The sequence below is a fragment of the Alexandromys fortis genome, unplaced genomic scaffold (assembly GCF_014885135.2).
Source record: "Alexandromys fortis isolate MF-2015 unplaced genomic scaffold, M_Fortis_MF-2015_v1.1 scaffold_26, whole genome shotgun sequence".
Classification (NCBI taxonomy): Eukaryota; Metazoa; Chordata; class Mammalia; order Rodentia; family Cricetidae; genus Alexandromys; species Alexandromys fortis.
Genome location: NW_026067894.1, coordinates 4,366,684 through 4,393,148, shown reverse-complemented (window position 1 = coordinate 4,393,148; position 26,465 = coordinate 4,366,684). Strand labels below are relative to the sequence as shown.

General features: G+C 54.2%; 1 protein-coding gene across 1 annotated transcript in view; it reads left to right on the top strand.

Moving 5' to 3' along the window:
• Positions 1-26,465, top strand: part of Hspg2 (heparan sulfate proteoglycan 2) — a 100,195-nt gene that overhangs the window by 60,761 nt on the left and 12,969 nt on the right. Inside the window, exons 35-76 of the mRNA XM_050152390.1 lie at positions 363-455; positions 725-805; positions 925-1,155; positions 3,082-3,195; positions 4,350-4,477; positions 4,580-4,666; positions 6,082-6,140; positions 6,314-6,478; positions 6,576-6,686; positions 8,935-9,035; positions 9,122-9,302; positions 9,825-9,950; positions 10,060-10,212; positions 10,291-10,433; positions 10,750-10,885; positions 10,967-11,121; positions 11,381-11,531; positions 12,223-12,368; positions 12,463-12,598; positions 13,199-13,350; positions 13,481-13,616; positions 13,714-13,865; positions 14,516-14,651; positions 14,841-14,992; positions 15,326-15,464; positions 15,549-15,700; positions 16,093-16,228; positions 16,348-16,499; positions 17,143-17,281; positions 18,219-18,370; positions 18,547-18,691; positions 19,761-19,906; positions 20,203-20,344; positions 20,833-20,984; positions 21,330-21,471; positions 21,590-21,730; positions 22,494-22,628; positions 22,757-22,938; positions 23,489-23,684; positions 23,875-24,054; positions 24,304-24,564; positions 25,937-26,141. Coding sequence (XP_050008347.1) covers positions 363-455; positions 725-805; positions 925-1,155; positions 3,082-3,195; positions 4,350-4,477; positions 4,580-4,666; positions 6,082-6,140; positions 6,314-6,478; positions 6,576-6,686; positions 8,935-9,035; positions 9,122-9,302; positions 9,825-9,950; positions 10,060-10,212; positions 10,291-10,433; positions 10,750-10,885; positions 10,967-11,121; positions 11,381-11,531; positions 12,223-12,368; positions 12,463-12,598; positions 13,199-13,350; positions 13,481-13,616; positions 13,714-13,865; positions 14,516-14,651; positions 14,841-14,992; positions 15,326-15,464; positions 15,549-15,700; positions 16,093-16,228; positions 16,348-16,499; positions 17,143-17,281; positions 18,219-18,370; positions 18,547-18,691; positions 19,761-19,906; positions 20,203-20,344; positions 20,833-20,984; positions 21,330-21,471; positions 21,590-21,730; positions 22,494-22,628; positions 22,757-22,938; positions 23,489-23,684; positions 23,875-24,054; positions 24,304-24,564; positions 25,937-26,141 — 6,122 coding nt within the window. The remainder of the gene's footprint in view (positions 1-362; positions 456-724; positions 806-924; positions 1,156-3,081; positions 3,196-4,349; positions 4,478-4,579; positions 4,667-6,081; positions 6,141-6,313; positions 6,479-6,575; positions 6,687-8,934; positions 9,036-9,121; positions 9,303-9,824; positions 9,951-10,059; positions 10,213-10,290; positions 10,434-10,749; positions 10,886-10,966; positions 11,122-11,380; positions 11,532-12,222; positions 12,369-12,462; positions 12,599-13,198; positions 13,351-13,480; positions 13,617-13,713; positions 13,866-14,515; positions 14,652-14,840; positions 14,993-15,325; positions 15,465-15,548; positions 15,701-16,092; positions 16,229-16,347; positions 16,500-17,142; positions 17,282-18,218; positions 18,371-18,546; positions 18,692-19,760; positions 19,907-20,202; positions 20,345-20,832; positions 20,985-21,329; positions 21,472-21,589; positions 21,731-22,493; positions 22,629-22,756; positions 22,939-23,488; positions 23,685-23,874; positions 24,055-24,303; positions 24,565-25,936; positions 26,142-26,465) is intronic.

Sequence of the window (26,465 nt, the reverse complement as noted above, 5' to 3'; positions counted from 1 at the left end):
ATGTAGTTTACAGAAAGAAGGAAGTGAATTCTAGGCGGACTCAAAGCCAGTAGTTTAAGAGATGAGGCCTCAGAGCCCGTGCATCCCCAAGCCCTGGGCCAACACTTCAGACCTTGGCAGTCACTGTTGTTACTCTTGTCATTCTGTGGGAATTGCCTACACATAGAAGGGACTTGCTGACTGTGAGTGCCAGGCCATGGAGAACGGAGAAGTCCGCCCGTGAGTGAGGCTAGGGAGGAACTGATAGAGCGGGCCTGCTGCCCAGCTCTCCGTGTTACATGTTCTGGCCTTCTGAGGTTAGGGTGCAACACATGGGAGCCAGAGGCTCTGCTCCTCACCTGTGTGATCTTGTCTTCCCGTAGGTGGCGGCCTATGGTGGGAAGCTACGGTATACCCTCTCCTACACATCAGGGCCACAGGGCAGCCCTCTCTCGGACCCCGATATCCAGATCACGGTGAGCTTGTTAGAACCCACAGTCGTCAGACAGAAGATGGAAGCCATGTTCCAACACCCAGCTAGCCCAATGTGGGCCCTTTGCCCCTGCCTGGTTGGCTTCTCCCTCAGATCTTAGGCTGGCTGCTAGGCATGGGAGCAGTGGGCAGGCAAATGGGATTGGGGCTATGGACAGGTGGGAGGCAAATGGTTGGAGAGCCCGGAGGTGGTGGATACCCTTGCCTCTAATAACACTAAATGCCCTGCCTAATTTTTCTGATATTTCTGCAGGGCAATAACATCATGCTGGTGGCCTCCCAGCCTGCACCACAGGGCCCAGAGAGAAAGAGCTATGAGATCATCTTCCGAGAGGTAGGTAGCGCTTGGCTTTTATTGCCTGTCCTCCCCTTGACAGAGTGTATGCAGGGCTACAAGTTCAGCAGACCAAGCCCAGAGCGTCCACTGACACTTGTCCTCCCTCGCACCCCCAGGAGTTCTGGCGGCGGCCAGATGGACAGCCTGCGACCCGTGAGCACTTGCTCATGGCCCTGGCGGATCTGGATGAACTTCTGATTCGGGCCACGTTCTCCTCGGTGCCACGGGCAGCCAGTATCAGCGCCGTGAGCCTAGAAGTGGCCCAGCCAGGACCCTCTGGTGGACCTCGAGCCCTTGATGTGGAAGAATGCCGCTGCCCTCCAGGCTATGTTGGGTTGTCCTGCCAGGTGAGTGTGTGGCCGGCCTGGCTGCTTTCGCAACAGTGACATAGTATGCGCAAGGTGATTTGGTCAGTAACCATTGCAGTATGCGGTGACTGCTCCCGGAGCCAGGTGACTTCTGCTCTTCCATTGCTGCCATCACTTCCTCAGTAGCCAAGCTGTTCCTTACCCAAGGGCATACAGCCACCGTGTATAAAACTAACCTCAACCTAGATCTGTGTCCTAACCACTAGACCGCACTGCCTAAAGAATGGCACACTTTCAGATGGGGAGACCCAGAAAAGCACAGAAGGCCCAGAGCTGAGCAGGGACATGCATCAGATGCACAGCACGGAATGGGTGACAGGGACGTGCCTCAGATGCACAGCACGGAACGGGTGGCACTGCAGGCTGAAGGGAGGATGAGCTTGGAAGGAGGAGCACATGGAGACTGGGCCTGCAGCAGGGTCACTGTGCCCAACCTAGGACAGTGCCCTGAGGTGGGGACGTCACGCTGCTATAGGCATCTCATAATCAGAGCCAGACAAGCATGTATCTGTCTGCTGTAGACAAAATGGATGGTGTAGAGAAAGAAATCAAGGCACGGTGTATAGTGTGGAGGGTCAGTAGGCCGGACAGAGGGCTGTCACTCTGAAGCTCCTGGGAGCCTCTACTAGATCTGGCCCAATCTCCGAGCTCCTGGTAAACAGGAGTTTATCCTACACATGACAATGTCCCACTTAATATCGGATGAGATGACAGGACCCTTGCCAGCTGGGCAGCAGGGGATGTCAGGAATGGGTACAGCTGTAGCAAGTCTGTGTCTCTGCACTTTTATGTCCGTGTGCCTTTTTTGGGGCCCCAGACTTCTCAAATCCCAGTGTAGAAGTTTATGCTCTTCAAAGATCCCAAGATGGCCTCATCTGAAGGAGAAGTTCTTGGGATGTGCCTGTGTACATTGTTGCAGCCCAGCCCCAAGAGCTCCACAAACTGACCCAGGAATGCAGAGAGGAGTCCCTTGGCAGCTTTCACAGAAGGGGTAGAGAGAGGACTGCCCTTCAGGCCTATGATCCTTCATCTTCATTTTGCACCAGCGTCCGTGATGCTGTGTGCTACCACTATCACCTCTATCACTATACTTACTGAATTTTGGTTTTGGTTTGGTTTGAATTTTCAAGGCAGGAGCTCATGCAGCTCAGATTGGCATGCACGTATGAGCGCATGCAAGTATGTGTGTGTACATATATGTATATATCATATATATGAAATTTTATATATATATGTATATATATATATCAGAGGCTAGCCTTTAACATCAGTATCTTCCTCCCATCAACCATCACTGGTGGTACACGCCTGTAATCCCAGCACTTTGGGAATGCAAACCCAGTGATAAAGACTGGCAAGATGGCTTAGATGGTAAAGGCACCTCCAACAAAGTTTATTTCCCAGAACCCACATGGTGGAAGAAGAGAACTGACTCTTGCAAGTTGTCCTCTGACATCCATATATGTGCTGTGGCACACACACACACACACACACACACACACAATAAATGTAAAAATATCTTCAAGGCCCCTTCTCCCATGGGCCTCTCCAGCTCACTTCCCCATTTAGCGGTGATGTTTTTCCATAGAGTCTTTTCCCATCAGGATTTTCAGGAACCAAGGTCTTGAAATGAGGCAGGTTCCCCATTCGGGATATACTACGTTTCACTAAGCTAACACTGCCTGGGCAGACCAAGCTCTGTCTCCTTCTAAAGCTGTGAACGTGAAGATGAGTGACAGGCTGGCTCTTAAGAGAGTTTGTGGATGGAGGCTAGCCTGGGGTGACCTCCCTTAGAGCCAGTGGAGCCTAGACACTGGACGATGCAGGAGGGACAGAAGGCTAGACCTGCTGGCTCTGGCTAGAATCCTGTGGGCAACAGAGACCAACTTTTCCTCTGTCCCCTAGGACTGTGCCCAAGGCTACACGCGCACTGGGAGCGGACTGTACCTTGGCCACTGCGAGTTGTGTGAATGCAACGGCCACTCCGACCTGTGTCATCCGGAGACTGGAGCCTGCTCGGTGAGCCGCAAGCAGGGCGAGGCCAGGGGTGGGCAGCGGGATGGGGAGGGAGAGGGGGAGACATAGATGACAGCACCTGGCAGAATGGAGCAGGCGAAGATGGAACACCATTCTTCTTTATAAAGAAAGCTATGGCTCCTTATTGCTTGTCCCCAAGTGGCCAGTGTCTTTGTAGAAGAGCCAGATTTTTTTGGGTTTTTGTTTGTCTTTGGTGTTGGTGGTGCTGGGGAGCAAACCTTGGTAAATATACCTTTTCATCCACTCTTTGGAGTGGTATGTGTATGTCCTCACAAGCACGTGGCCAGGGCACAGATAGTTGACAGAGTCGCAGACTCAAAGCGAAGCAAGGAACACACTATGTTAATGCCACAGATGTGGCTATTTTTGGATGATATTGCATATTGTTTGAATTTTTGTTTTTGGGTGTCTTGCCTTTATCTGTGTGCCATGTGCATGTCTGGTGCCCATGGAGTTCAGAAAAGGGCATCAAATCTCTTTGCGCTGGAGTTAGAGATGGTTGTGAGACACTATGTGGGTTCTAGGAATTGAACCTGAGTCCTCTAAAAGAGGAGCCAGTGTTCTTAACCACTGAGCCATCTCTCCAGTTCCCCTCCATGTATTTATTACAGTGAAACTTGTATCTTCAAGGCTCTGCCCAGTTATATACAATAATTAATAATCTCACACATACTCTTTTCATGAGACAGAGCTGACTTACTAGGTAGCCAAGGATGACCTGGAACTCTTGATTTCCTCTCCCTACCCTCTCCCTGTCCCCTGCCTGGCTACCGGTGCATCCCAAGCCCAGGCCTAGATGAACTTTTTGGTTTATCAGCGTCCCTATGAATATTTTTTTCAGCACTGCTGAGCTGATGGGTATCACTATAATTTAATTTTCCATGACACTTTTTTAAAAATATGCATTGGTGTTTTGCCATGGGTATTGGTTCCCCTGAACTTGGAGTTACAGGCAGGTACGAGCTACCATATGGGTCCTCTGGGAGAGCAGTCAGTGTTCTTAACCACTGAGCCATCTCTCCAGCCCCCTCCACGACTCTCCTTTAAGACAAGTCTGTAGGTTTGGTGTTTCTGGATGAGGGTGTTTTGGTGAGTTTTGCTTCATGGCTGGTGTCTGATACCCTTGTCCCCCACAGCGATGTCAGCACAACACTGCCGGAGAGTTCTGTGAGCTGTGCGCAACCGGCTACTACGGGGATGCTACGGCTGGGACACCTGAGGACTGCCAGCCGTGTGCTTGCCCACTGACCAACCCAGAGAACATGTGCGCACCCTGCTCAGATCCAAGGATGAACTCCTGCTGAAGGATGGGGAAGGAAGACGGGGAGTGGGCTCCTGGGGCCTGACGTTTGTCTGCCTGCCTTAGGTTCTCCCGCACCTGTGAGAGCCTTGCGGCCGGAGGATACCGCTGCACCGCCTGCGAACCCGGCTACACCGGCCAGTACTGTGAGCAGTAAGTTTTCAGAAGGAAGTGGGAAGAGAAGGGGTAAATGAGAGACTCCAAGGTGAGCGTCCTGAAGGGTGTGGCTCAGAAAAGCCTCTACCAGGACTGCGTCCCACCCTGTCCCAAACACTTCCCACACTTATCCTGCCCTTGGGATGAGGTGGGGCTTCAGGCAGGCCTGTCCCACTCCGCCCTCATTCCAGATAGGATAAACTTCTTGAATTGTTTGTTTGTTTTTTGTTTTGTTTTGTTTTATTATTAATTCACAGGCCTCACTATGTAGCCCAAGCTGTACTGATGGCACAGGCCTCACTATGTAGCCCAGGCTGTACTGAAGGCACAGGCCTCACTATATAGCCCAGGCTGTGCTGATGGCACAGGCCTCACTATGTAGCCCAGGCTGTACTGAAGGCACAGGCCTCACCATGTAGCCCAGGCTGTACTGAAGGCACAGGCCTCACCATGTAGCCCAGGCTGAACTGCTCCTAGTACTGAGATTGCAGATATGTACCTGGCAACTTCTTGAATCCCTAGTGCTCAGGTCTTTATGTGATGCCCCTGTCTGCAGAACATTTTTGCCCCCAAACCCTCCCCTTCCTGACTAACCCCTCTTGGCCTTCAAGATTCAGCTTCTTTCATTTATTGAACACTTTTTGTAGGAGGTGGGCAGGTTAAGACAGGGTCTCAGTATACACCTAAGATGGCCTCCATGTAATCCAGTCTGGTCTGAAACCTCAGCCTCCAAATTACAGGAGTGGTCGCCATGTAGGGCTCAACACACTTCTTTTGAGCCCCTACCGTGCGTTCCCTGTGCTTAAGCTGCTAAGGATAAACCAACAAACAGAGCAGGTCTGTGTTGGAATAGAGGTCGCATCCCAAAATAGGAGGTGAATGGGAGGGGAAAAGCCAGCTACAAGAATACATTTCCAGATGTGATCAGTTCTCTGGAAGCTGTGTGCCGCCACCCAGGGGATCCATAGCAGTGTAGGAACTGTGCTTGTAGTCTCTCCTACCTCAGGGCTACATCCACACTCCTCCCTGGGTCCGAATGGCCCCTGGGCCCTTCCTCATTCTCACTTCACTTGCAGTTTCTATGCTGTTTTCCTGGTTAGACCAGGGACCTTGCCGTGTCTCCTCTTGTGTCTCCACACTGAGCATGGTATCTGGTGCATATTTGTTCCCTAATAAATGTTTGTTGAATGAATGCTTCCTTGGAGACGAGCAAGCTTACCCAGCCCACAAGCAACTTCTGTCTCAGCTCGCCAAGGGGCTGTGTTGGAACCTCTCTGGTTCCCAGAGCCCTTCTCGAATCCAGAGCTTCCTCCACATACCATCGGCAGCTGGCTGAAACTGGCTTCTCAAGTTCACTGTTAGACACTAGATCCCTTGGGGATTACAGAGCTGGTTCCTGTTCCTCCTAACAGGTGTGCCCCAGGCTATGTGGGTAACCCCAATGTGCAAGGAGGCCGGTGCCAGCCACTGAGTAAGTAGGACCATGACCCAGGTTGGTGGGAGAGAAAGTCACAGACCCTAGGGAGCATGAGGGATTGAGTTCTGAGGTAGGGGACCTGCGACTTTGGGAGACCAAAGTGTCAGGGACACTGCTTTATGCTGGGGCCTTCCTAGCTGAATGGTCTTCTTCCCCCACTCCATTAGCCAAAGACTCCCTGGAGGTTCAGGTCCATCCCTCTCGGAGTGTGGTTCCCCAAGGCAGCCCACACTCCCTGAGGTGCCAGGTCAACGGGAGTCCACCTCACTACTTCTACTGGTCCCGTGAAGATGGGCAGGCGTTACCCAGCGGTGCTCAGCAGCGGCATCAAGGTAGTCACAGTCCTGCAGCCTCTTCTGTCCCATGAGTCAGTCCTGTTCCCACTGGGGCACGTGGATCTGGACCCTGATGAGCCTCTCCCCACACCAGGCTCTGAGCTCCACTTCCCTAGCGTGCAACCCTCCGATGCCGGTGTCTACATCTGCACCTGCCGAAACCTACAGCACACCAGCAACAGCAGGGCTGAGCTCCTGGTCACTGGTGAGTCACCACTTCCCTGCCCCTGCTAGCATCTGCCCAGAGAGGACAGTGGCCTCTGGACAAGGACAATAGCTGTGAAGATGCGGGGGTGGGGGGTGGGGGTGGAGTCACACCTGTTTCAGAGGCAGAATCTGCAAGACTCACTATATCCTTAAGGCTTGAGAGAAAAGCTAACACCTGGGGTCTGGGTACCATTTACTGAGATGAGGGATGCTCAGCCTAGAAAGGGTCTTTATTTGGGTTCCCCAAAGCAGAGGCTGCGTAGAATTCCAACAAGGGAGGGGTACGAGAAAAAGTGACTGACAGGGAGGACAAGGTCAAATGAATGGCGACCATAAGCAGCTTTTGCCAAGTAGTTTAATGTCACCGAGGAAACTGGGAAAACTGAAGTTATTGTGGCCCACCTGGTCTCGGTGCGCCAGCTCGTCTTGGTCATTGGCTGAGTCCTATTCAGGACAAGACCCAGGCTGGCATCCACTAAGTTCCGAGGCCAACCTATCAAGCTGGAGAGGAAGGGCAGAAAATGCCAGAAGAGAAGCCAGGGAGATTGGAGGAAGTAGGGGAGAGGTGATGTGAGCTAGAGCAAAGGCTTCTGGGAGAGCCGCTCATCCAGCACCACTACAGGAAGTATGGGATGGGCAGGGAAAATGTCAGGAAGGCTGGACCCGGACATGACAGATGGACAGAGGTGGAAACTCAACTGGAGTAGACACAAGGAACATGTGGAAGCACAGCAGGATGTGGTGGGATCTACCTTCAGTACCCATGCTCAGGAGGCTGAGGCAGGGGGATCTCTATATGGAGACCAACCTGGACTATGTAGCAAGACCCTGTCGAGAAAAAAGGAAAAAGTCATCAGGTGGTGGTGGCGCACACCTTTAACCCCAGCACTTGGGAGGCAGAGGCAAATGGATCTCTGAGTTCAAGGCTAACCTGGTCTACAGAGTGAGTTCCTGGACAGCCAGGGCTACACAGTGAAACCCTTGTCTCGAAAACCCCAAAAAAGAAAACGTCTTAGCTCTGAAGAGAAGTCAAGTAAGCAATGAGGCAGTACATGGAACTAAAGGGGATGTTTCAGATGCGGAAATTTCTAGAACACATTTGTCTTGTGAAGGAGTGACAGGAGGCAGGAATGGCTGAGGCACAGGAGGAAGGAAGGGCCCAGTGTTCTGAAATGCAGAGTGGGGTGGGGGCATAGAGAATCATGGTCCCGTCCTTCAGGGACCAGGGAGGAGTAAGGAAGGGTTTCCCACTGGGGGTGGGAAAGGTAGACATACACCTGACTGGTAGCTTCAGCTTTCTGAACAAGTGTAAGTTGAAGCCATGGGCTGTAAGGTTGAAAGACGGGTAGGGAGGGTGAGGGAGATGGGAGGAGGTAAGAAGTAGCTGTCTGGAAGCAGATGGAGAAGCTGGTTGCAGTGAAGTGTTAAGAGCACATCTGTGGCCTGGGATGATGAACTGGGACCAGTGCGCTCCCGCTGGGCCACATGCTGGCTGCTCAGTGCCAGCAGGGAGAGACATGGGTTGGGGCAGGGTGGGGGGGCGGTCCAGAGATGCACCGGGAGGTGGAATGGCAACCCAGCTATACTAGGAAAGAAGACATGCCCAGAGAAGTGGGCTGAGGGTGTGGCGTAGCAGGTAGAGGACTTGCCAGCCATGCACAAAGCCTTGCATTTGAACCACACAAAAACTAGGTGTCTGGACTGGAGATATGGCTCAGCAGTTAAGAGCCTACATTGCTCTTTCAGTGTAGGCGGCTTATAATCACTGTAATTCCAGCTTCAAGAGGATCCAGTACCCACTTCTGCCCTCTGCAGGCATCTATACATATCATACTATATAACAATATCATATATAATATTTATGTATAATATGTAATTTTCAAAATATATATTTTATTACATAAAAACAAGGTGTGTAGCACAAACCTGTAATCCCAGCACTTGGGAGGTTGAGGCAGTAGGATCAAGAGTTTAAGGTCTTTCTTAGCTACATAAGGAGTTTGAAGCCAGCCTGCAGTACGTGAGACTCCATCTTAAAAGAGAGTAAGCTTACTCGAGGGACAGAAGCAGGAAGATCTCTTAGTTTGAAGCCTTGCTGGTCTACATAGTGAGTTCCAGGCCAGCCCGTGATCCAGAATAAGACCTGTCTCACAGAAGAGATGGGGACAGCAGGCCTAAGAGGAAGTAACACAGAAACGGAACACAGAACAGGGGTGTGGAGCTAACTGGAGACTTTCCACTCACAGAGGCTCCCAGCAAGCCCATCACAGTGACAGTGGAGGAGCAAAGAAGCCAAAGTGTGCGGCCTGGAGCTGACGTCACCTTCATCTGCACAGCCAAGAGCAAAGTGAGCGGAGAGGGAGCGGTGGGGAAAGTTTGTTTCTTGGGCTCCCTGAGCCGATGCATGTCCCTCACCCTGATGCTGCCCTGCAGTCTCCAGCTTACACCCTGGTGTGGACCCGCCTACACAATGGAAAGCTGCCCTCTCGTGCTATGGACTTCAACGGCATCCTGACCATCCGCAACGTGCAGCCAAGTGATGCGGGCACCTATGTGTGTACTGGCTCCAACATGTTCGCCATGGACCAGGGTACAGCCACGCTGCATGTTCAAGGTATGCCTTGTTGTGATCTGTGTCTGGCCCCAGGGATGCCCCTACATGCTCTAGGCTCTGAAGAAGCAGGAGACAGAAGGACAAATTGTATCTCAGGCCTCCTAAAGTGTATGTCGGGGAAAATGTAATTGAGGCAACCCTAGTGAAATAGCAGAAACAGGACACTTGTGTGTGGTGACAGATGCCAGGGGTAATAGAGATTGGAGGGATTGGAGAGCACAGAATGAGGGGAAGATGTAATCCCAGTAGTTGGAGGTTGAGGCAGGAGCATTGTAAAGCCAAGGTGTCTGGGTGGCATTGTGAACCCTCTTCTGAAACAGAGGAAGGAGAGCATTATGTACAGGCCTCAGATAAGGAAGCAACAAGGCCCATGAAGTTTTCAAAGCCCCCTCTGGCTACTGGGTGGACAAACAGCTATGCAGGACTAGGGTGGAAGCCAAGACTGGCAAGGGGCTATAGCTGTGAACTGGAGAGCAGTCCCCACCCTGATCTTACCTCATCCTTGCTCTCCCCGCTTTTTAGTCTCAGGCACCTCAACTGCACCTGTGGTCTCCATACATCCGCCACAGCTCACTGTGCAGCCTGGACAAATGGCTGAGTTCCGCTGTAGCGCCACAGGGAACCCCACACCCACTCTGGAATGGTCAGGTGAGGTCATGATGGGAGTGACCCTCAGACCCTGGCTGTCCTGAGTGAGGAGGACAAGGGCAGCAGTCAGAGCAGTCCCAGGGTGTATTGATTCATGTCTCCACACCAGGAGGTCCTGGTGGCCAGCTTCCTCAGAAGGCTCAGATCCACGGTGGCATCCTGCGTCTGCCAGCAATCGAGCACTCAGATCAGGGCCAGTACCTGTGCCGCGCCCTCAGCAGCGCTGGGCAGCATGTAGCCAGGGCCATGCTTCAGGTGCACGGTGAGAGGGCAGGGCTTGAGGTGGGCTTGGGGCTAGAGGAGATTCGGAGAGGAATCCTCACAGGGCTTCTGTCTGCAGGAGGCAGTGGACCCAGGGTCCAGGTGAGCCCCGAGAGGACCCAGGTACACGAGGGCCGCACGGTCAGGCTATACTGCAGGGCAGCTGGAGTCCCCAGTGCCAGCATCACCTGGAGGAAGGAGGGAGGCAGCCTGCCCCCACAGGTGAGTCCAGCCAGCCATCCCAGGTCAGTGGGATCAATAGTCTCAGCGCTCAGCCCCCTGTCAGTCCATGTTCTTTCTCTTCTCAGGCTCCCTGTTTCCTAATTAGGTCCCATACCCTGGTCACTCTTGTACCCCACTCACCCTTTTACTGCCTGACTCCATGGTCTCTGATTCATGTGCTTCTATTCCCATAGTTCCCAATTCCATGGTTCTTGAAACCGCCACTGGGCCTTGATCTTGGTATAGGACCTGCTCCTTCCTAGTCTGTCCTGGCAGGCCCCCTCCCAAGTACCTGAGCACTCTCTCCGTGTGGTAGGCCCGGTCAGAGAACACAGACATCCCCACGCTCATCATCCCAGCCATTACACCTGCTGACGCTGGCTTCTACCTCTGTGTGGCCACCAGCCCCACCGGCACCGCTCAGGCCCGCATCCAGGTGGTCGTCCTCTCAGGTATGGCACCTCCAGGGCTGACATGATGGGTCAGGTGAGCCGAGGCTCCCTTGAGGCCTGCTGATCCCTCTGTGACCACAGCCTCAGGTGCCAGCTCCGTGCCAGTCAGGATTGAGTCCTCATCGCCGTCTGTGACTGAAGGACAGACGCTTGACCTCAACTGTGCGGTGATGGGGTTGACCTATACCCAGGTCACATGGTACAAGCGAGGGGGCAGCCTGCCTCCCCATGCCCAGGTAGGAGGCTTTCTAGCCTGGGGCTGGGACCAGGGAACAGAGGCACCGATTGTGGATAGCCCTGGGGAATGTGGATTTGGTGCTTCAGCTGCCAAGCTCTCCTGTGCTGTAGGACCAAGACAGTTCCCTCTCCCCTGGCTCCCAGCTTAGTGTGAATGGCTCGGAGTAGAGCTCGTGTGTCTGAACTACTGAGGCTCAGACAGAGTGGTAATCACAGCTCCAGCCTCATCCTCATTTACCTCTGCCCCACCTTGTCCAGGTCCACGGCTCCAGGCTGCGGCTCCCCCAGGTCTCACCAGCAGACTCTGGAGAATATGTGTGTCGAGTAGAGAGTGACTTGGGACCCAAGGAGGCTTCCATTGTTGTCTCTGTCCTTCACGGTGTTCATTCAGGCCCCAGCTACACCCCAGGTGAGGTGCCAGTGGGATTGAGAGGGCCAAAGCCATAGGCTCTCCCAGGGCCAAGGAAGGGTGCTGTGATCTCTCGGGGGAGCCATCAGGATGCAGAGGTGTCTGTTACCCTCTGCTGCCTGCTCCGGAAGCCACAAGTCTTGGGGGTAGATACTGATCCAGCTTGCCTCAAGCTCCAGAAGACGGTACCTTGTGCAAGCAGCAGTATGGGCTTCCACACTGAACTGGGAGTTAGGCTGACCTGGGTTCAAATCTGAGCTCTGCCCCCTTTTCCAACCTTGAGCTGGTTCTCTAACCTCTGGCAACCCCATTTTCCTGCTCTTGGTAGACTGTGCCATTTGTAGGCTACCTGCTGGGCATGGGTGTGATTTTACCACCTGTCAGGTCAGGGTGCCTAACTTGATGGGACCTGTGACGCCAGCACAGTGCTTAGGTGACCTGGGGCCCGTGAGGCGTGTCGGGAAACTATGGTAGGTTTCTGAGAAGGGAGCATCATCGTCACTGTGCATCCTCTTGCCTGGCCTGAGAGATAAAGTTCTTGGATCCCTATGGACTTGTCACCTCTAGGTCACAAGGGTAGATGAGGCGAGAACCCTGGAGCTGGAGGTGGGAAAGAAAGCATGTTCAACACTCTGCTCAGGGTGCCAGTAAGGTACAAGGCTGGTCCTCTAACTACCCTCTCTATGCCCAGCCACTGGCGGCACCCCACCCATCCGCATTGAGTCCTCATCCTCCCAAGTGGCCGAGGGACAAACCTTGGATCTAAACTGTGTGGTGCCTGGGCAGGCACAGGTGACGTGGCGGAAACGCGGAGGCAGCCTTCCCGCCCGGCACCAGGTAAAGCCACTCCAGGGCCAGCCTGCTAGAGAGGGTGGGTGGGAACACTTTGCCCCCCCCCCCCGCTAACTCTCAATCCACTCCATCCACACAGACCCACGGTTCCCTGCTGAGACTACACCAGGTGTCCCCTGCCGATTCAGGCGAGTACGTGTGCCACGTGGTCCTCGGCTCTGAGCATAAAGAGACCTCCGTTCTGGTCACCATCGAACCTTCCGAGTCCATCCCTGGTGAGTGGCTCCCAGTGATACAGAAGCCTGCTAGGGAGTAATGTCTCCATCCATGACTCCTGCTGCTGCCTGGGGATAGGAGGCCACCCAGGCTCTGGCTTTACACAGACTGCTTTGTGTGTACGACCCAGAGTGTCTATCCTGCTGTCCCTGGACATGTCATTCCTTGGTTTTTACTCCTGCCTCCTTTTCTCCACCCTAGTCTTACTGCCTGCCTGTCTTTTGTCTTTTGTTTTTTGGGGACAGGGTTTCCCTGTGTAACAGCACTGGCTGTCTTGGAACTCGCTCTGTAGACCAGGCTGGCCTCAGACTCACAGAGATCCACATGCCTCTGCCTCCCGAGTGCTGGGATTAAAGGCTTGCACCTCTACATCTGGCCCTGGCCTGTCTTATTTGCTTGCTTTGTCTCTCTTCCCTATTCCCGTGAGATCCTCCTTCTGGGATCTCCAACAGAGTTACTGAACTGAGGGCTTCAAGCCAGGGCTGTCAAATTTCTGCAATGGGGGCCTGACCTCAGATTACAAGGCTGCGCCAGCTCTAGGAGGGAATCCCAGACCTGTCTCTTGGGAAGTATCTATTACTTTTCCCTTGTCCCTACAGCCCCTGGACCTATCCTGCCTGTCAGAATTGAGTCTTCATCCTCCACAGTAGCTGAGGGTCAGACGCTGGATCTCAACTGCGTGGTGGCAGGACAAGCCCATGCACAGGTCACATGGTACAAGCGTGGTGGCAGCCTGCCTGCCCGACACCAGGTACTCATTCCTAGAATGTGGAAGGGTCCATTGGGTGGTAAGCTATATAGGAGTCACAGCCTAGCAGCCAAGTGCGGGGCTCCTGCCGGGCTCTGGGAGGCCCCCTTATACCTCTCTCGTGGCTGTGCAGGTCCGTGGCTCCCGCCTGTACATCTTCCAGGCCTCCCCAGTAGATGCTGGAGAATATGTTTGCCGGGCAGGCAATGGGCAGGAGGCCACCATCACAGTCAAGGTCACAGGCAACCCAGGGGCCAACTTTGCCTACCGTGAGTAGCCCACTTGACTGGGCTAGGATGTGACGGGAGGGGAGGCTGGGGTGGTCTTTAGAGAATCTGTTTTGTTTGACTATGACTTTTCCTCCAGCTCCGGGTAGCACACCACCTATTCGCATTGAGCCCTCTTCCTCTCACGTGGCTGAGGGGCAGACCCTGGATCTAAACTGTGTGGTGCAGGGACAGGCCCACGCCCAGGTCACATGGCACAAGCGAGGGGGTAGCCTGCCCGCCCGGCACCAGGTAGAGGACAGGGGGCAAAGGAGACAAGAAGAATGGGGATTCTGAGTGGGGAGAACTGGGGTATGGGCCCCATCACTCAGGTGTGTCCTGCTGTGGCTAGACCGAAAGCTGAGGCTGGGGCACCCTAGGTATGAGTTGTATCTACCACCCAGGCTTGTGACCTTAGGCAAGTTGCTCAACCTCTCCGTGCTGGAGGTTCAGGGTCTACAAGGAGATAGTCGTGCCTGTTTTCAGAGTTATCTCAGGACCAAGTTCATTTGTGTGTTTGCAGAGAAGTCAGCTTGCGAAAGTACTGAGCCATAACTGCAGCTAATCAGCATGCATGCTGGGGTCTGCAGGCTCTTGACTCCACTGACTATGTCACGCACTGTGTTTTGTGTCCCCGAGGGGATGAATGGTTCACAGTCATCAGTCACCCACTGCAGAGCGTCTTGACTAGGATGGGAGAATGTGTGCTTAGCATTGACTCAGGGTGGGAAGAAGCGTGCCTATTCTCCAGGGCTTCTCCCAGTGACCTCCATTTCTAGCACAAGACCGAACTGACCCAGAGCTGAGGGCCAAGCCTTGGGGCTCACAGAGGGCAGCAGGTTGGAGGTGTTGTGTTAGGGTCCTGAGGGTATTCCCGCCTGATGCCACCCTCTCTTGGGCAGACCCATGGCTCCCTGCTGCGGCTGCACCAGGTGTCTCCTGTCGACTCGGGGGAATATGTGTGCCGAGTGGAGGGAGGGCCCGTGCCTCTGGAGAGCTCTGTCCTGGTCACCATTGAGCCTGCAGGCTCTGTGCCTGGTAAGTAGCCATGCTGGGAGGGAACGGGAAGCAGAAAGACTGGATACCACACAAGGAAGCTCCCATCGCAGCCATGGCAGGCCCCAGAGGCAACACTGCCTACTGTGCCCCCGTGAGTCCAGTGGGCCCCTGTCCCCAGCCTCACACCTCTCGTCTGCTTGAGGTTGACACTCTGCCCTCTGTTGCCAGCACTTGGGGTCACCCCTCCAGTCCGAATCGAGTCATCTTCCTCCCATGTGGCAGAAGGGCAGAGCTTGGATCTGAACTGCCTTGTTGCTGGACAGGCTTACCCCCAGATCTCCTGGCACAAGCGTGGGGGCAGCCTCCCTGCCCGGCATCAGGTAGGAGGTGGGAAGCTAAGGAAGGGCCCAGAGATCCCTGGTAGTTAGGAAGTAAAGAGCACAGGCTGTGAATTCAAGCATTTGCAGTTCCCATACGCTTGCCACTCGCCTGCTGGGCAGCCTTGGGCCTATTGTTTGACTTCTCTGATTCTTCAGGTCACCTGTCAAATGGACTTCCTGTCAGCCAGTGCTGGCTGAGTCTCTGCAAGCTTGCGTGTGCAATCACGTGGCAGTCTCAAGGAGTCTGTACAATCCCTAGCTAGCTAGGCTGGCTGGGAGGGATGGCCGCCATGCTGGTCTCTAAATCTGGTGCCTCCATCCCGTTCCTCTCAGGTACACGGCTCAAGGCTGAGACTGCTCCAGGTGACCCCGGCTGACTCCGGGGAGTACGTGTGCCGTGTGGTCAGTGGCTCCGGCACCCAGGAAGCTTCTGTCCTTGTCAGCATTCAGCAGCAGCTCAGCCCCTACCACTGTGAGTGTCTTAGTGATTGCAGGGACTAACAGGGGCTGTGAGGGGCCCGGCTGCACCCTCAGCCTGCATTCTGTCTCATCCCAGCCCAGAGCGTGGTGCACCCTGTTCGCATCGAGTCCTCGTCACCTTCGCTGGCCAATGGGCATACTCTGGAACTGAACTGCTTGGTGGCTAGCCACGCCCCCCACACCATCACCTGGTATAAGCGTGGAGGCAGCTTACCCAGCCGGCATCAGGTAGGGAGTCCAGAGTGAAGTCTGGCCCCTAATCCTTCGCTCATTCAGTCACTCAACAAACACTGAGCATCTCTGCTGAATAGACTCGGACTGGCGCTGGGGTGTAGACTGATCCCGCTGGCCCTGGTTCGAGCTCCTCTGAAGCCACTGCTTGTGCCTGGCGCTGCATACAGCTGGTGGTCTAAAGGGAAGCTGGCATACTAAATGACAGCAGGGTGTGACAGGTGGGACCCACTGTGGGGGCTCAGAAGGCCTTTGGAGGGGTGAAGTCTAGGAACAGCACATAGACTAGCGGCTCCTTCCACAGGACCCAGAGGGGTCACACCAGCAGCCTCAAGAAGGCCCTGAGGCTGCTGCAGAGTGTACCCACCCACTGCCATGCGTTCTTCCAGATCGTGGGCTCCCGCCTCCGCATCCCTCAAGTGACCCCAGCGGACTCCGGAGAGTACGTGTGTCATGTCAGCAATGGCGTTGGCTCCCAGGAGACCTCACTCATCGTCACCATCGAGAGCAGAGGTCCCTCCCATGGTGAGAATGTGACGTGGTAGACAAGGGCTGGGCCAGGGAGTGTTGGGGAGACAGAGGTCCCCCCAGTATTGTCACTGTTATCTGAATGCATTCTCTCGCCTCCTCTGCTCTGTCCCCAGTGCCCAGTGTCTCCCCACCCATGAGGATTGAGACCTCATCTCCCACAGTGGTGGAAGGACAGACCCTGGATCTGAACTGTGTGGTGGTTGGGCAGCCTCAGGCCACCATCACATGGTACAGGCGTGGGGGCAGCCTGCCTTCCAGACACCAGGTACAGAGAGGACCTGAGGCAATGGGGTGGCAGGGGCTCCCTCCAGCCCTCTGTACTTTGGGTAGAGGAAAGGCAGCCTCAGCAGACTAGGGATATAGCTCAGTGCTCAGCGGGTAGAGCGCTGGCCTCGCCTGAGGACTCCCTCCCTCGCTCCACATACAACCGGAAGTTGTGCTGTGTTCTCAGGAGGTGAAGGCAGAAGGATTACAAGTTCAAAGTTATCCTCAACTGTATAGTAACTTCCAAGGCCACTGTGGTCTGCGTGAGGACCTGAGTTCAAGTCCCAGCACTCTCATAACAAGCCATGTATGGTCCTGTGCCTGCCTGCAATCCTAACATGGAGGTGGGCAGAGACCGCTGGCTGCCAGCCTAGCTGGCAGAACACTCCACTTTGACAGAGAGACCCTGCCTCAAAGGAACAAAGTAGACAGTGATGGCGGCGAACACCTGATGCCCTCCACCCGCATGTACAGGCATGTCTATCAACCGGCACATACACATTTACATACACCGCACTCACAAAAGCACACATACACAACACTAAATGAGACTGCCTCAGCAGGCCTGGGAAGGGAAGCTGGAGTCAGTGGGGGCCCTGAGGCTGCTGACCCAGCTCGCTCTGTCTTATCCCCACTCGTCCCAGGCCCATGGCTCTCGGCTACGGCTACACCAGATGTCAGTGGCTGACTCCGGCGAGTATGTGTGCCGAGCCAACAACAACATTGATGCCCAGGAGACCTCCATTGTGATCTCCGTATCCCCCAGCAACAACAGCCCCTCTGGTGAGTCTGACTCCTGACTCAGGAAAGGGACGGAGAAAAACAGTTCCCTAGGAAGAGGAGTCTGGAGTTGAAGGCCACAGACCCAGGGGGAGGTGAGGGCAAAGGTTGACAAAGGCTGTCTGTGTTCAAATCCTACTGTGTCGCTCCGGGACTGAGGAACTTACACTTGGCTCATAGTCTCAGTCTCCTTGTCAGCGAAAGACGTGCGGGGGCATTTCTTTAATCCCAACGCTCAGGAGGCAGAGGCAGGTGGATCTCTGTGAGTTTTAGGTCAGCCTGGTCTACAGAGCGAGTTCCAGGACAGCCAGGGCTGCACAGAGAAACCCTGTCTCGGGGGGGGGGGGAACAAAACAAAACTGGATGTGATGCTGAGAGCCTGTTGTCCTGTTGTTGGGGAGACAGGGACAGGGGGGCTCATTGGCCAGCTGTCCAAGAGACCCTGTCTCAAAAAGACAAGATTCAGCACTCAGGAGACAAGAAGCAGGCAGATCTTTGAGTTGGAGGCCAGCCTGGGCTACAGAGTGAAACCCTGTCTCCAAAATAAATAAGTAAATGAATAAAATCAAGATTGATGGCTCTGAGTAACAGCACCTAGGGTTGACCTCTGATTGCCACACAAACACACACGCGCACGCACACACACACACACACACACACATATACAAACACACAAAATTTCATACTGTGTCAAGCATGGTGACTCATACCTATAAATAAAAACTGAAGCCCCCTAAGAGGACATTTCTATCATCCCAGGGTTTGGAATTGAGGGGGTTAAGTAGTCAAGGAGGTGGGGCCCTTAGAGCAGTGTCTGGCTCCCTGTTAGTGCTACCAAGGAATCCTTGAGATGACCACAGGCGACCATTTTTCTGTTCTGCGGCTCCTAAACCCCACTTGAGGATCCGACTTAAGCCCACCTGCTCCTCTCTGTCCTCAGCCCCAGCCGGTGCAGCACCCATCAGAATCGAGTCCTCCTCTTCACACGTGGCCGAAGGACAGACCCTGGATCTGAACTGTGTGGTCCCCGGACAGGCCCACGCCCAGGTCACATGGCACAAGCGAGGGGGCAGCCTCCCTGCTCGTCATCAGGTATAAACTGGAAAAGAAACGAGAGAGATGCTGGCTGGGAGTCCTGGTTTGCTCTGCCCAGACAGGAGGCATGACCTCACACTCCTGGGCTGGAGGCTGCACCCTGGCTCCCAACCTTCCAGGCCTCCTGGTTGACATCTTACCCCTGCTCCTCTGTTTGCCCCGCCCCTGACCAGACCCATGGCTCAAGGCTGCGGCTGCACCAGGTGTCCCCAGCTGACTCCGGCGAGTATGTGTGCAGAGTCCTGAGCAGCTCTGGCCCTCTGGAGGCTTCGGTCCTGGTCTCCATTACAGCATCTACCTCTAACAGCCATGTCCCTGGTGAGGATCCCAGGATGGGCCTGGAAAGATAAACGAGGGAGGGAGAACAGCAGTTGAGTTGGGCAAAAGGAAGGTTCTGTGAGACCTGGAGACCGCAGGCATCTGGTCCCAGACTTCTGCCTCCTGTCTCTTGCCCTCCTTCATTGTCCCACACCAGAGGGCCGGGTCATATGGTGTGGGTCCTGTCTCTCTCACGGGCTTGGGAACTTTCAAGTGTGATATCAGTGCACTTGGGTTCCAGTGTCGTCGTCGTCCCCCCCCCCCCAAGAGCTCTGGAAATGTCACACAAAGAACTTTGCCTCTTCACATTGCTGTCCTTGATGAAGAATAGTGTGTCTTTACCCTCTACTATCTCCAGGTCTAGGGCATCTAGTGAGTTCCCAAAGCCTGGACATGCCCTGCCGGGTGTTAGAGGTCATTTGAGATGTATCTTAGTGAGCGTATCCACTAGTTGTGGTTGTATACCAACAACTGTGGCGCCTCAGACCTGTTGTGGTTCATGGTAGTTATTACTAGAGTGAGGCTAGGAACTTAAATGTTTTACAAGTGATTCAATTAAAGGAAAACACAGGAAGCGACAGTGGCGGGGGGCAGGGACCCAGGCATGATGGAAACTGATCAGATGGGATGTGAGTTGCCTAGATACCAATCCTCATCATCTTCATGGTAACCGCATTTCATCCTGTTAGCCCTGAGGCGGGATGTTTGTTCTCCGTTTTACAGTTGGAGAAGTGGAGGCACAGAGGTAGCTTCCCAAAGATCCCACACTAAGTGGCCATGCTAGGAGCTGAGCTCTTGCTGTCTGGCCCCAAGGTCTGATCTCTTAGCTACCACCTATTGGAGATGGGGAAATATCGATGACTCTGTGGAGGAGCCTAGCACAGAGACTCTGGGGGTGGGGCTAGGAGAAAGAGGGACCCCCATCCTCAGGTAGTCCTACCCTCCAAGTCTGAGGGGCCCGGAAAGGGAAAGAAGCCAACCCTCCCTTCAAATCCAGTCTGCACAGTAGGGCATCCCGGGAGAGGCTGAGCCGCCTTAGCCACTGACCACTAGCTGTGCCCTGGCCCAGGTGGAGTCCCGCCCATCCGCATCGAGACCTCTTCCTCCCGAGTGGCTGAGGGGCAGACCCTGGATCTAAACTGTGTGGTTCCTGGGCAGGCCCACGCCCAGGTCACATGGCAGAAACGTGGAGGCAGTCTGCCCGCTGGGCACCAGGTACAGAGCCTGGAGACAACAGCATGTGCCCCTCTTCCTCAGCCCCAACTCTCATTTCCTCAGCCCATCCCTGAAGGGAGGGTGGCCCTAGCCATCAGCCAGCGTCTGCAAACAGACTGGGCACAACAGGGTCACCACCAGTACCCAGCACCTTGAGATAAGAGAGGACACCACTTCCTCAACACCCTACTTCCTAAACTCTACCGTCTATGGCATAAGAGGCAGAGTTGAATGTGGCCCCGAGTGGGGCACCTGGAGGCTTCCCAGCCCTTCCCCGCCCTCTCCCCTCTATGCAGGTCCATGGCCACATACTGAGGCTGAACCGTGTGTCCCCAGCTGACTCTGGCGAGTACTCATGCCAGGTGACTGGCAGCTCAGGTACCCTGGAGGCTTCTGTCCTGGTCACCATCGAGGCCTCTAACCCCAGCCCCATCCCTGGTGAGTGACATGGAGCCGTGGGTGCAGTTAGGGGTGGCGCTCTCCTGGCCTTGTTTTGTCACATAGAGCTTTTGTTTTGGTAGGTTTTGTGATTGTTATTGTTTTTTGGGGGTGGGGGGGATGGGAGTGGGACAAGGTCTCACTTTGTAGCCCGGACTCTCCTCAAACTCCTGGTATTCCTCTCTGTCTCAAATTCTGAAATTACAGACAATTGTCAGCATAGCATTGTTCTTGGGGCATTGGCTTTCCTATGGCTGGGGATCAAGCCCACCCAGAGCAAAGCTCTTATAATCTGTTCCTGGGTCATTAATCCTGCAGACACCCTCAATGTGTGGGAACCCAGTTCTCAGCAAGACTCCTCAGACCCAGGGGAGTGAGGCCTCCTTGGTTGATACGGCTTGTCCATGTCACCTTGAAGAAGATCACCACAGTTAGGTCCTTGCCCTCACCCCAGGAGCCTTGACTGTTCCCCATCTCTGTTCCTGCAGCCCCAGGACTGGCCCAACCTGTCTATATAGAGTCCTCCTCCTCCCACGTGGCTGAAGGACAAACTCTGGATCTGAACTGTGTGGTTCCAGGGCAAGCCCATGCCCAGGTCACATGGCACAAACGAGGGGGCAGCCTGCCTGCACGACACCAGGTATTTGGTCAGGTTGGGGAGAAGCCCAGGGTTGGCAAGGTCTCCTGTGGTTTCCTCTGCACCTTAGCCTCATGCAGACTCCAGCATCCATGGGATCATGGGAAAGAGGTACCCACTGGGGAAGAGTGTCCCAGAGCAAGAGACCATTGGCTGAAAGGCTTTCCTCCTAGCATTGCTTCACAGCTCGCATCTGAACCCTTTCCCCTCTCAGTAAAGGGAAGGGATCGGACTTCCATGCTGGAAGCTCCTTTAGCCCATGGCTGCAGGGCTAGCTCCTAAGCCTCACTTCGAAACTTACCTCATCTCCAGAACCCTTGATGGCTTCCTTCTCTTCCTCTTCTGCAGACTCATGGCTCCCTGCTGAGACTCCACCATATCTCCCCTGCTGACTCTGGCGAGTACGTGTGCCAAGTGGCTGGTAGCTCCCGCCCTGAGCATGAAGCCTCCTTCACAATCACAGTCCCGCCCAGTGCAGGGTCTTCCTATCGTGAGTATGGCGAATGCCCAGAGTAGGGAAGGGGGGCGGTGCCCAGGCAGGACCTGGTACCTGAGTGGAGCCTGCCCACCCAACTGAGCCTAGAATCTGACCCTCGGACTCCATCCAGGCCTCAGGAGTCCCGTCATCTCCATTGAGCCGCCCAGCATGACGGTGCAGCAGGGCCAAGATGCCAGTTTCAAGTGCCTCATCCACGACGGAGCAACACCCATCAACCTGGAGTGGAAGACCCGGAACCAGGAGCTGGAGGGTGAGTGGCTAGCTGCCTGAGCTGGAGGCAGCAGGGAGGGCCATCCCGTGTGAAGGTCAGGGTGGAAAGCTGGGCCCATACCGTGTTCTCGAGTGGGGCTCTGAGTGAGGCTTGAACCCATTTGTGTGGTGATGGAGCATGACCCCGGAGACTCCAAGGGCTCCCACTTTCAGCCATCTGTGACTTCGAGTCCTCTGCCCAGATATCAAGGATCCCTCCCTGGCCTTCCCTTCCTTTGTGTTGATATGATAAAATACCCTGATGAAAGCAACTTCAGGGGAAAATAGGGCTTATTTCAGGCCACAGCTTGCTCCGTCAAGGCAGGGAAGTCGAAGCAGCCAGTCACAGCACATCCACAGTCAGGAAGTAGGGAGGGATGAATGAAGGCCACTGTTTAGCACTCTCTCTCTACTTATTATTTTGGTTTTTTGAGACAGGGTTTCTCCGTGTAATGGCCCTAGCTGTCCTGGAACTAGCTCTGTAGACCAGGCTGGCTTTGAACTCACAGATACCTGCCTGCGTCTGCCCCCTGAGTACAGGAATTAAAGGCATGCGCACTACCCCCTGGCCTTCACTCTCTCTTTTTATACAGTCCAGAATTCCCTGCCCAGGGAGTAACTTTCTCCACAGTTAGCTTATGACTTCCCATACCAGTTAGTCTGTCTAGTAATCCCTCCCAAGCCTGTCACCTAGATGGTTCTAGATCTGTTAAGCGACAGACACCTAACACTAACCATCACCCTTTCCCAATGCAACCCTGCAGACAATGTGCACATCAGCCCCAATGGCTCCATCATTACCATCGTGGGCACCCGGCCCAGCAACCATGGAGCCTATCGCTGTGTAGCTTCCAATGCCTATGGTGTGGCCCAGAGTGTTGTCAATCTTAGTGTGCAAGGTGAGAGACACCAACCCATGGCTCTTCCCCTTTTGCCAGTCCAGCTTTTACAGGTTTAAAACCTGCCCCACCACTGCCTACTGTGACTCTTATATAACCCAAAGCTCTGAATGCCATTCCTCCCTCAGGGTCTCCTACAGTGTCTGTGCTCCCCGAGGGCCCTGTGCATGTGAAAATGGGTAAAGACATCACCCTGGAGTGCATCAGTGCTGGGGAGCCCCGCTCTTCCCCCCGTTGGACCCGACTTGGCACCCCTGTCAAACTGGAGCCGCGGATGTTTGGGCTCATGAATAGCCATGCGATGCTGAAGGTGAGGTTGTGCCTGCTCCACTTCTGGGACTGAGGTCCTTCCTAGGAGCTGACTGAAGCAGGTGCCTAGACGGGGCATAAGTAGGTGGACAGAGAAGAAGAGCTTGATGGGTAGATGGGAAGATGGGAGAAGAGAGAAGGAAAGGAAGAAGGAATGGCTCAGAAGCCTGGGTGGATGGGTAGTTGGATGATGGGTAGGTTGGTAACTAAGCAACAGGAGGTCTCATGGGAAGTCGTGAAGGTGAGCCTTCCAGCAGCCCACAGAGGAGCTAAAGACGAAGGAAGGCATCTGGGGATATAGCTCAGCCGTTTGTCTATCGTGCACCAAATCCTGACTTCGATTCCCAGAACCACGTAAGCAAATCATGGTGACATGTGCCTGTACTTGAAGCATCAGGATGTGGAGGCAAGAGGGCCAGGAGGTCAAGATCGCCATCAAGCATAGAGTTCGAGGCTAGCCTGGGCTACGTGAGACCCTAGCTCAGAAGACAAAAACAATAATCAAAATGCAAAGGAAGGGATCAATATCAATGTTCTCTGCTTTCTTGTAGATTTCATCAGCTAAGCCATCAGATGCAGGCACCTATGTGTGTCTAGCCCAGAATGCCCTGGGCACAGCACAGAAGCAGGTGGAGGTGATCGTGGACACCGGCACTGTGGCCCCAGGTGCCCCCCAGGTCCAAGTTGAAGAAGCTGAGCTGACCCTGGAGGCTGGACACACGGCCACTCTACATTGCTCAGCCACAGGTGCAGTGGAGACCCACAGAAAGGCCGAGCTGGACCAGCCCTGGGGTTTTGAATTCTCCAATAATGATGCCACACCCAGGGCTTAGCCAGTCCCATGGAGGGATAGGTCGCTTAGAACCTTTTCCTATCACCCCACACTTGATTGGTCCCTGGAACAACCTAGTGACCAATGCCATCTTCAACCCCATAGGCAACCCCCCGCCCACCATCCACTGGTCCAAGCTGCGCTCCCCACTGCCCTGGCAGCACCGGGTAGAAGGCAACACTCTGGTCATTCCCCGGGTGGCCCAGCAGGACTCGGGCCAGTACATCTGTAATGCCACCAACACTGCTGGGCATGCTGAAGCCACTGTTATCCTGCACGTGGAGAGTAAGTCCTCCATACCCTCTCCTGACTTCTGTCTGTGGTGCACGGGGCTCTATGTTCCCCTGCCAAGCTCTTCTTTGGGCAGAATCCCAGGATCCCTATCTATCTAGAGGACTCCAAAGCCTGCTCTGGCGACCACCCATGTCTCCTCTTGGGCCTCAGGGGCTTGACTGTACTACGTGGATCCAGCTACCAGCTGTGATCCCGAGCTCTGCTCTGTTCTACCTGATCATCTCTCTGTGTGTCCCTCAGGTCCTCCATATGCCACCATAATTCCAGAGCATACCTCGGTGCAGCCAGGGAAGCTGGTTCAGCTGCAGTGCCTGGCTCACGGCACACACCCACTCACCTTCCAGTGGAGCCGCGTTGATGGCATCCTCCCTGAAAGAGCCATTGCCAGAAATGAGCTTCTGCGCTTGGAGCCCACGGGCCCTGCAGACTCTGGTCGCTACCGCTGCCAGGTCTCCAATAAGGTGGGCTCGGCTGAGGCCTTTGCCCAAGTTCTGGTCCAAGGTAAGCAACTGGAGTGTCAGTGGGAAGCCAGGGGTCAGCTTCCCTGTGGGCCTTTTCTTGACCGGCATGTTCACTTGTGATACAAAGGCCTCCAGCTGTTACCCATCTTCAGTGTCCTGCTCTGAGACCTCAGGTAGCCTCCTTGTCCAGGAAGACCTTCCTCCCAATACTGTTCTCAGCTCCCTAGCTTTCAGGTCACTTTCTACTCTGCTTTGTACTTGCTAGGAAATGACCTCACGGGCCAGACAGGAAGGACACTCCGAGTAAGACCTGTTCCCTATTGTCCCAGCAGCCCTGAGCTTGTCCACCGCAGACCCAGAGAAAGTAAACATTTGACTGAAAGAGCAGCGAATAAGTGACAGGGCCATCTCTTTGTTTTTTTGTTTGTTTTTGTTTTTCGAGACAGGGTTTCTCTGTGGTTTTGGAACCTGTCCTGGAACTAGCTCTTGTAGACCAGGCTGGTCTCGAACTCACAGAGATCTGCCTACCTCTGTCTCCCGAGTGCGGGGATTAAAGGTGTGCGCCACCACCGCCCGGCAACAGGGCCATCTCTTATAGGCCCAGGACCCCAGCATAGCTATGAGGACTCTAACGTCCCTGTGGGCTACTACAGAGCCACCCAAGTCTTTGGACACAAAAGTCCAGAAGCAGCAGACAGCCTAACTTATTGGTCAAGAGTCTGGACTGTGGCCTCAGCGATAACTTTAGCTATGTTATCTCATGTTGAACCTCAGTGTTTCTCATATGTAAAGAGAAAAAAAAAAGTGTCTCCCGGCCATTCATATCTTAGGCCACCTTCCACATCCAAGGGCACAGCCCCACACTGGCCCTTATGTCATCGAATGATTGACTGTGAGAACAAGAACAAGTAAGAATGAATCTGTATTGAAAGGATTTTGTTGTCTGGCTAGAGAGGTCATCTGAAGAACATCCCTTGAATGTTGAGATGCGGGTATCCTGGTACCCAAGCGTTTCAGGGATATGACACATGCATGTATAGAAAAGAACCTTAGGTATCCTGTGTGATGCTGTGGACCTTAGTCCAAGCTCATCAAGATACCCAGCTGAGGGAGCCCTGGAGCCCAAGAGCTCAGTACTCTTCTGGACATCAGATGAGAAACCTCATCTCAAAACCCTATATGGAAAATCTCATGCACTTAGGCTGGGGGGTATGGCTCATGCTTGTGTAACATGCACCGAGTCCTGGATTCAATCCCCAGCACCACATAGCTAGATGTGGTGACCTGTGCTTGTAATCCCAGCACTCAGGCAGGAAAACACAAAGTTCAAAGTTCAAGGTCATTCTATGCTACACGAGACCCTGTTGTAATCAATCAATCAGTCAGTCAGTCACCCTCACATGTCTCCACAGGTCCTTCCGGTGATCTCCCTGGCACTTCCATCCCAGTAGGATCCGTACACACTGTACAAGTCACTCCTCAGCTAGAGACCAAGAACATCGGGGCCAGCGTTGAGTTTCACTGTGCTGTGCCCAATGAGCGGGGCACCCACCTTCGATGGCTCAAGGAGGGAGGTCAGCTGCCTCCTGGACACAGTGTACAGGATGGAGTCCTCCGGTGAGCGGTGCTGGGTGTGGACTGGACTCAGGTACCTCCCAGCCTAAGACTCAGTGGAGCTGAGTCACTTTACCTGCGTATGGGGCCCACCACAGAGCAATGTCCTTGAGCGAGCTGCTTGTCCTCTCTGAGCCTTAGTTCTTATAATGGTCAGTGAGTAAGAAAATTGAAGTAGTGTTCTCTCTAAAATGCTTAGTGGAAGGCCATCTGCTAACAGTGGGCTGAGTTCCTTCTATTCTGGTTTAGTTTGTTTTTTGGTATTATTTGGTTTTGGTATTTTGGTATTTCTAAGACCAGGTCTCACTCTGTAGTTCAGACTGGCCT